The sequence below is a fragment of the Branchiostoma floridae genome, chromosome 14 (assembly GCF_000003815.2).
Source record: "Branchiostoma floridae strain S238N-H82 chromosome 14, Bfl_VNyyK, whole genome shotgun sequence".
Lineage (NCBI taxonomy): Eukaryota > Metazoa > Chordata > Leptocardii > Amphioxiformes > Branchiostomatidae > Branchiostoma > Branchiostoma floridae.
The window spans coordinates 18,818,709-18,828,750 of NC_049992.1; the positions used below are offsets into that span (position 1 = coordinate 18,818,709).

A 10,042-nucleotide genomic window follows, 5' to 3' on the forward strand; every position below is an offset into this window, starting at 1 on the left:
AGGTCTCAGTTCAGTCTTTCTAACTCATGGAAGAGTGTTTTCGCAATTTTCGTGACAATGGGAATTGGCTGACGGAAAAAAAAATCGAGCTGGCTAGAGCCCTGATGTAAACGTTTTCCACAAAAGCTATATAATAACCACTGGCAAGTAGGTCCGCTCTTGTTATGTGTCTCGCTTTATAGCCAATCCGATAAAAGCTATGAATAAAGAAAAAGGATAAAGAATTCAAATCTAATATCTTTCATGCGCCTTGTACCCTTCGGCACAGGGCAATTTCATGGGTTTCTTAACCTACTTGACTAGACTTGGAACCTGTCCAACGTTTATGGTTGTATGGCGGTACAGTCTTACACTACGTTGGAGACTAAAAAACCATGTACATGTAATTTTGCGACCGTTTAAATAGTAAACTTTCCAACAGAAACCATATATGTAATAGCCACTGTCAAGTTGGTCCGCTCTTGTTATGTGTCTCGCTCTACAGCCAATCCGATAAAAGCTATGAATAAAGAAAAAAAAAGGATAAAGAATTCAAATCTAATATTTTTCATGCTCCTTGTACCCTTCGGCACAAGGCAATTTCATGGTCTTTCCTAACCTACTTGACTAGACTTGGAACTTGTCCAACTTTTATGGTTGAATGGTGGTACAGTCTTACACAACGTTGGAGACTAAACAACCATAGTTACATGTCATTTTGCGACCGTTTAAATAGTAAACTTTCCAACAGCAGCCATATATGCAATAGCCACTGCCAAGTTGGTCAATTCTTGTTAGGTGTCTTTTTACAGCCAATCCGATAAAAGCAAAGAATAAAGAAAAAGGATAAAGAATTCACATCTTAAATTTTTCGTGCCCCTTGTACCCTTCAGGACAATTTCATGGTCTTTCCTAACCTACATGACTAGACTTGGAACCTGTCCAACGTTTATGGTTGTACGGTGGTACGGTCTTACACCACGTTGTAGACTAAACAATCATATACATGCAAATTTACGATCGTTTACATAAGTCGCGTAAGGTGTGGCCGAGCACCACATAGGTTGCGTTATGTTTGATGTTCGGTTAACCATTAAAAGCGACATTGCAATGCAGCTGGTGTAGGGCGTAACTAATGAAATGGGCTCTGGGGAAAACACATTGCATGATAGACTAGCCCACACAACTCTCAATTTTTTTGCACAATTTCAGTTCCATTTTGGGAGGATTCTCACATAGGGAGTTCGGAGCTCATTTTGCAAATGGCGAATTACAGACGTTCGTTCAATTACTATAAACCTTTCACAGTCTACCAACACTGTCTTTATCTTAAATTGGTGTATTTGGCATTGTGTGTCGTGCTGATGATGTTGTAATATATGTGCAAGTGCAGCAGCAGAGCTTTTATTTTAAAGCACTACAAGAAAATGATTACAAAACACCTTGAGGGAACTTAACGGGGGCGAGGTCACTTCCGTTCATTGACCCCCTAGTCACGAGTTAAGCATCAGGAAGTACGTAGTCGTCACACACCTTAAATGTCGGCTGGTCCAAACGACACATTCCCCGTCAGGTGAGTTGTTCTTACCTGTATGCTAGTTCACCTTTAACCGCAGGGTAACCTATATTCGTTGTGTTTACCGACACGGTATAAAGGCATATCAAGTCGACAGACGGTGGTTTCAAGTTGTAATATGTTCAAATATTGTAGTTTGAAATTGTCGTCCGTGAACTTGATACCCCTAACTGCCGTTTTTCAAAAGCAACGGATATAGGTCACCCTACGGATAAAAGTGAACTGGCGTTACATGTAACCTTTTTTGCTGCTAGAAAAAGTCAGGTCACAGCGTTAATAGTTAGATACACCACTGCTGTACTATTGTGTCGAGTGTTCAAATCTTTGTCGATTGAAAAAACGGAAGTATTCGCTTCTATATATTCGTCTTGTTAAAACAACAGCAAGGAGGAAGTAGAAATGCTGTTAATCACCCTCCCATGGGTCACATGCAAGTTGCCGAGACCTCATAGTCTATAAAGTGAAAAAAAACTAGCGTTCTTCCACTTTTCATTAATCGTGAAACTTCTGTAATTTGGTGACTCGTAGAAAATGATAGGCTAGTAGATACAGAAATGAGAAACATGTGAAAGTTGATATCAGTAAACATATGTGTAAAGTTATATCAGTATAATTTGCTATATCCTTTTGTACAGTGACGAACGCTTTGGCTCAAGTTAATTATTAAACCCATGGTCATCTTAGGTCAACGGTCCCAAGTAGTTGGTTATTATTAGACATCTTTTATTTCATTCAATGCGCAAATAAGCAAGATTGTTTCATGGTAAAATTTTAGTACGTCTCTTTCTGAATGAATGAATGAGTGAATGAATGAATGAATGAATGAATATACTCTTTACATAGTCTGATAGTCTGGTTGTAATTCGCATGAATCATTGCATTTGCAGCGAGAAAACCTCCGGTGCAAGTATGAGCTACGGCGCAACAGCGCCACCTGGCTATGATAACCCAAACTACATCTACCAGACCCTGCCCAGCAGCGCCGCCCAGCACACCAGGGTGGGACAGCAGGCTTTTGTGGAGTCTGACCGTTTAATCGAGATGCACCGTGCCCAGCATTCTTTGGAAGACGATAAGGAAGATATGGACATCTACAGCACAAAGGGGCATGTAAAGGTGGGCAGAAGGAAATTCCATAACAAAGAACAAAGCAAAAGACCATACATGCCAGCGTGCAATGCTAAACTTCTTATAACAACAAAAAGGCATACACGGTCAAATTTTCAACGTCGACTGTCGCCTTCTTCAGGATCAACTCGCGTAAACTCGCGAGAGTTACGGACGCCTGATCTTGCTGATACGTAACGTCATCAATTGGTCAAAAGTACTGTTCAGTACTGGCTGTAGTGCCTGATGCATATGACCTTCTTAATGCCTCTTACATAGTGACCTATTTTCTTTCAGGTCACCTTTGACGAGATCTTCAACGAGCCGAAGAATGTCACAAGTTTTGAGCCGATTCGAACTGTCAATTCTGTCGTCTTCGAGTACACACAGGTAACTAAACGTATTCGAGTGCCACAAAATACTTACTTACATGCATATGCTCCTTTATTGCTTCCATGAAAATGTATGTTTTGCTTTGTTGTGTGTGTGTGTCTGTGTGTTTGTGCAATGGGATTTTATCAATATGCGCTACTTGGTCTCTGTGTGTACATGCGTGCCTGTGTTTACGCACATTTTTCGTCAGCAATAACTGAAAAACAGCAAGGTGGACTGTAAGCATATTTGGTTTGTTGGTAGATACAAGCAAAACAAAGATTATGGTCGATTTTGAGCACCTAGCGGCTTTACCTAGCACTGTAGCATAACTATTGGTTTCTGCATCTTTTGTTCCGGAAGTAATAATGTTCCGATTTTATGATGCCAGAATCTTGTTATGTCAGATCTCATTCTGGGTCAAGACGCTAGTTGTGATCTTCCCTGGCGGCTTCTAGCGAAATAATTCTGAACTGCATGCAACATTTACCGTACGCATAAGGATTCATCTTTCTCTGGGTTATATTTAAAAGATACCAACACACAATAAACCTAGCGATCTCTTTTTTTTTCTACACAGGGTGGAGTCTACAAAATACTATCCGCCGGTTTGGGTGTGATACTGGCCGTTGTGTGGGGCCTGGCGTTCGGTCTGTTCAACTTCTTCATCGTGTGGTTTGTCCACCCCTGGCTGAAGATGTGCTTTATGGGCATACGGCTCTTCGGTCTGACCATAAAGGCCATCGTCCGCACGTGCATTGACCCGTTCTTCCAGTCCTTGGGTCTGTCCCTCAGCACTATCGCAGGCAGATTCAGCCTCAAGCTGTCCGGCATCCCGGGACCGAGAGCGGATCCAGAGAACGCCATTCAAAACAACCAATGAGACAACAAGCACGTTTGCATGTCTTCTCGCTTGCATGTCTTCTCGTTCCTAGGAAAATATCGAGAGGTCCTCTTTCACACCAAATCAATAAAACGAAGAAAACGTTTTCGATAGACTACACTTATAATTTATGTCATATTGTATGTAATTGATTATCATATATCCCGCTTACTATCTATACCTATGTCCTTGACATGAATTTATTTGAATTTCCTTAGGCAGGGACGAATTGGAAACAATGATGTTGCCACGTTTATCATGATCATAAATTTGAATACTCCGTAGCATAATGTTTGTATTCCAACTGCATGTTCCGGTTATTTTACTTGGACAGTACTAATTTGTATCTTACTCGTTGAGAATGCTGGTGAACTTTTGTCACCTGCTAATAATAGTTTGCAATAAAATCTTTTTTTTTTTGTGTGGAAAACATGAGTTTACATGTAGTATAGCGACAATAGTTCTAGTTTGATAGTGTAAACAAAACTTATTCAAGTAATAACAACTTCACAAGCATTTATAATAACACGTATGTGACGCTTACCATCTAACATCCCTTGAATTTTTGGTATTTTGCCAAGTCTTCCCAAAGAATTACAACGCACCTGTTTGTGCTTGTGTACCCCTCAGTGCCCTGCGGCTCTTCGTTAGAAATGTTGAGCCGCGCTTTCACACGCTTTTACATTTGCAACATAAGCTTTTAGACAAGTTTTATTTGAAATGACTTGAAGTGTCATTTCCAACCTAAGGTTACAACTCTTACACTCAGGGTTGTAGCCACCCTGAAATCATTTTCAGTCCCCTTGATTTTGAATGGGAATCCTATCGAGCACCGAAGGCATGGCGTGACGTTGCGCGTCATTTCTAGGGGGTCTGGGTCCCAGACAATTTTTAAATCAAGACCATCTGAAACACTATTTCCTGCATTTTGGGGTGCAAATTTTGCTTGTAGACTAAGCTGTTCAATGGCATCTGTTTTGGTGAAGAAGAACACATGGGTTTCAGTTTTTTTCTATATCTTTACATATCAGTTTTTGTCTGTCCCAGGGGACGGAATGGGGGAATTTTTTTTCAGTCCCCAGCTGAAAAATTCCTTTAAAGGACTGAAGGACAGGTGCTGGCTACAACCCTGGTTACACAGCTTCGTACCATGAATTTTCCCTCCTGACAGATAAAACAAAGATTAGATCAGGACTTCGAAAATGTCATGTAGCGAGTGTACAAAACTGACTTTCTGGACAATATTGGGGGTGAAAACCACATATCCAGTGGAATATCACTTCTTTAGATATGTGTCTTGGCCTTCTCAAGTTGCTCTCCTAATTACCCTGTACAATTTACAATTTAAACTTTTCACATGCCGTACACATTTCAGTTAAACCACAAAACACGTCACACACAATCAAACTAGCACCAATGCCTCCTTACCTTTAGGTGGGGACTGATATCAAAAGTGACAAAAATTGGATTGGCATGACTTATATATGACTTCATAAACCAACCTTTGATATACAGATATGATTTGCTAATACGATATTACGATCGGTACACACGCAAACATTACATGTTACAATACATGTTAAAATCTAATTAAATCTTAAAGCTATTAATTGCAAGACAAGTCCCGCTCATGCACCACAAACTAGAAGTTCGTGATCGACCCATCCCGCAGCATGTAAGGTACCCGCTAGTAGAACACAGTATAGGCAAAATGCCTTCTTCCCACGTACAGTCAGGGAATGGAACAGCCTCGCGGCAGAGGTGGCACTGTCGCCATCCCTGTCTGTGTTCAAATCCAAAATATAATCCCCCTCAGTCTGCGCAGTGGACCTCTCCATGTTTGTTACGGCTGCAGATAGAATCCTCAAAAAGATGAGGTTGGCAGCCTTACCGAAAGAAGAAGAAGGAAAAAAAAAAAAAAACAACGGTGAAATTGGTTTGAACATTTAATGAGATTTTGGTCGTATTACACAAATGGAAGTGTCGCAAACTATGCACATGATTATCACACCTATGTAACCTACAAATCCCTGGATCGGCAATAAAGAACCTGGATCATATAAAAAATCAGAAATTAGCACTCCCCTAAAAATGGAAGCTGCTACTCGAGAAGGAGGCCATATAACGTTATCGATGTAACAATACAATGTTCATATATGTGAGCTTGCCTTTTATAATTCATTCAAACTTGGCCAAAGCTTTGTTTATGGCATTGTACTGATCTTCACATACTCATTATCGTTAGTAACCTTCAAACATTACCTTAAATGTCGTAAAGAAGACGGCTTCACACACACCTAAAATTTTAAAAGGTTTAATACCAACCTTCGCAGTTGCCGCCATCTTGAATAACTTATAATGCTTAGAAAAGGTCAAAGGTTATGTTTGCGCATTGGTGACGTCCTGTTTAATATTCACAACGAATAAATTTCAAACCACTTCTCTGGTCCGGTTGGCTAACTAAAGACTACAGCAACTCGTTCATTTGTGTCAGTTTTGCCACCTATCCATTACCCAGCGAAGTCTCGGGACTACGTCAAGTCTTGCACAGAGAGCTTCGAATCTATCTGTAGTTAAGAAAAAGTCGCAAGATGACGCTCAAGACAATCGGTAAGACACTTTTTAAGTAGTATGTAGTAAGTATTTAGAGACCGACTTTGCACTTTGCTATAAAATCAGTGAAGCTATGAAAGCCTTAAAAGGGAATTATCTCAGTGGATCTTCACGTCGAGCTTCTGTGAAATTGTAGAACAATATATACATACAATATATTCTTGATTTATAATTGCTTATTGGCCATTGTCCGAGAGTAACCGGGCAAGATTTAGATCTGTTGACGTATAGAGCACCGGCCACCGAGCAATGGGGAAAATTCTATTTCTGTATTTGTTCAATAGGTTTAATGAGGTGTGTAATTTTGACCTACCAGTCGAAAATCATTGTACGTGTTACCCAAAATAAACGTGTGCCACTTACCGTCTATACATTAAACAGATTACTACATGGCGTGATTTGTCAAAACTATGAGACTTAAAATTTACGCTCAGGAATCAAATACAGCAACACTACAGATATTTTTAAACAGAAATTTCTTTTACGGATTGATTTTTGTTTTTGCTCCATATCAAGTTGTTCGGTGCTCTATTCGTCAACAAATTTAGATCTTGCATTTGCCCGCTTACTATCCAACAATGGTCGTTTGATGACCGCTAGTGACCGGAAAAGTGCGGCTCTGCGGACCCACCCAGGTACCAGTACCGTTTTAGAGTCTACTCGAGTTCATGGGTTTAATGAACTGTGTAATCATGAGCTATCGGACAAGTTTATTGACGTCACAGATCCACCCATCGCCTAACAATGGTGTGGAATATTACGTTCTACTCTTTGTGTTCAATGTGATCAATGAAGTGTGCAATAGTATGACCTACAAGTCGAAAATCAGTTTAGCTGTGTTACGAATAAGGGTAAAAAGATTATCTACTTTCAATATTTTTTTTTGAAACAATGCCCGAGTGGTCCTTTTGGAGAGATGGTCACCAGCGCTGGTTTGACTATATGCTACAGAACTTATTTTTATGTTTAAAAAGGACTCCCAGGCATTCAACTCTGCGACAGTGAGTGAATTTGCATACATAAGTACCATAGGGGTCGATGACAGGGCGTGGAAAGAAAGGTTGGCCACCTCAAGTTATATTTAGATCATATCATATGATGTCATCTACGTGTATTCAGACAAAAATATCTGTATGTCGTGATTTTGGATGGCCGCGAAAAGTATAAAAGAGGGAAAGTTTGCTTGTCAGAAGAATATTCACCATAAGACAGACAGACTTTGAGTCCTCGATATCTTGAAGTGATGCAAGACCTTGGTCTGTTACATTGCGTAAGCTTGTAGTGAGATACCATTTAAGGACATGTGACGATCATTGATATTGATATAGAAATTGAGTAGAACCGCTCTATCTATTTCATATTCGATAAGCCACGGAAGCAACCATTGTAGCGTTAAAACGACCACACGACTGATGTGTTCTTTTTCGCCCACAGCTTAACACTACCCAACACCATCGTCATGGGACTTCCGGAGTTTATCCGGGCCGGACAGGGGGTCTTTTTCGCCCTGATCGCTGCAGTTGGATTCTCGATTTTCCCCATCCTTGCAAGACTGGCGGCTAACGAAGGTGTCCCTAACTTCCAGGTCGTCTTGGTGAATGAACTCACCAACGCTTCCGTCTTTCTCCCCTTGTCGTTTATCTGTGGAGCGCCGGTCAGGGGACAGAAATGCAAGCAGACGTGGCGTTTTGTCTGTACGGGTGTTGTAAGAGTCTGTTCAACAACGATGACTGTGTTGTCGTACTTGTATATCCCCCCGGCTGCCACCATCGCCATCAGCAATGGCAGCAGTCCACTCTTTGCCGTTGTCCTGTCCTGGTTGGTGCGAAAGGAGCGCACTGGCTGGGTCAATATCGTCGGCATGGTGGTCCAAGTCACGGCAGTCGGACTTGTAGCTGCGGGGACTCATTTACGAACAACTGATATTATCAACTTTTCAGAGCAGTCACGGAACGCAACAACAAACATCACGGCAACAGCGGCAACTCACGTCGCCCAAGCCAGTGCCACTCGAGACTACATCATCGGGGTTGTCCTCGCTCTGGTCGGGACGTTGGGACTGGCTACGACAAACGTTCTCAGCAGAACCTTTCTCCAGAAAGTTTCCCAACTTAATGTTCTGGCCTACGTTGAAAGTCTAGGTTTTCTGCTTGTATTGCCAGCAATGTACATATTCAACACGCCAAAGTGGGACTTTGACGTTTATGTGGTTGGTTTGTTATCAGGTCAGGGTATTATGTACACCCTGTCCATTGCCTGCCTGTATCGCAGCTTGAAGCTACAGAACGCTAGCACCGTGGAGATTTTACGTGGACTGTCGGTAGCTTTAGCTTATGCTTTTCAGTACTTCGCACTTGGCGTTTCTGCATTATTAATGGAATATATTGGAGCTACCATTATAATTGCGTCCATTGCCCTTGTGGCTGGACATAAGTGGTATAAGACCTATAAAAGCGATACTTACGAGGTCGAGACAGAAGCAAAGGGTATCAATACTGTAAGTGCAACAGTGGAGGTAAGTCAGGGTGTCTCAAATGCAGTTTCACTGAGTACTTATGTTCAATATTAGACCTGGGACGCTTTTAGAATTGCAGACCAATTAGAAAAGGCAAATCTAATGACGTTGGACTAGAGCATTTGCGAGTGTAAATTCGTAGATAGTATTAGCTTTGGTACTAAAAATATGCCTCAATTACCGATTTCTTATGCAGAAGCATGAAAGCAATGGTGTGTCCTCAAAGCCTCCTTCCCAGACTTTTAGTTTTTTGCAGGAGCGCTGATTCGCAATTTTCAACATGGGCTATGGTTCTTTATGGCGGGAGAGAGAGATTTGGTGGGAATGTCTGCGAAGGAAGCTACTTAGACTTAGACTTAGGGGCTCCCGTGTCGTCCGACACATGAGGCAGTCATGTTGGCCCAGCAAGCTCTGTCAGCAGCTATCCTCTGTTTATCTCTCAAGTTGATGCTAGCTGTTTGTAGGTCTCTCTCTATGGTGTGCCTGTAATTCATCCTAGGGTGACCTCTACGTCTCTTTCCCCGTGGTGCCCAGTGGATAACTGGGTATGCAAGTCTGTCTGGTGGAAGTCTCATGACATGGCCCAACCAGCTCAAACGCCGCTTTCGAATGGTCACAGACACTGTTTTTTGGCTGGTCCTAGCTCTTACTTCTGTGTTGGGTATGAAGGAAGCTATGTCCATATAGATGTTATAGCAGCAAATACCAAACTGTGTGGCAATAAAAACTATTGAGATGGCAAGTATTAATGATTGTTGTTCTTTTTGTGTTGTATTTGTAGGATATAGGAGAATTCTTTTTACACAACCAGCAGGTACTTACATTGCTTACGTTTCGATGTCTCTCAGACACCTTCGTCAGAGCTTCTAACTGGAGTTCTGCTTCTCACTGCTATATGTAACCGAGGTAACAGGTTGTTTCGCAACAATGCCAGTTCGCAACCGTCAGTTCGCAACAAGGCAAGTCTTTTCGCAACAAGGTACAAGTCGTTTCGCAA

The 10,042-nt window shown here is 41.6% G+C and overlaps 1 protein-coding gene across 1 annotated transcript; it reads left to right on the forward strand.

Annotated features, from left to right (window-relative positions):
• The first annotated feature begins 1,449 nt into the window (after positions 1 to 1,449).
• On the forward strand, positions 1,450 to 3,919 carry LOC118431180 (caveolin-2-like). The gene is made up of 4 exons (XM_035842299.1): positions 1,450 to 1,552; positions 2,443 to 2,671; positions 2,960 to 3,052; positions 3,615 to 3,919. Exons 1-4 carry the CDS (start codon positions 1,518 to 1,520, stop codon positions 3,915 to 3,917), a joined length of 660 nt encoding a protein of 219 aa, XP_035698192.1. The 5' UTR covers positions 1,450 to 1,517; the 3' UTR covers positions 3,918 to 3,919.
• The last annotated feature ends 6,123 nt before the right edge of the window (positions 3,920 to 10,042 follow it).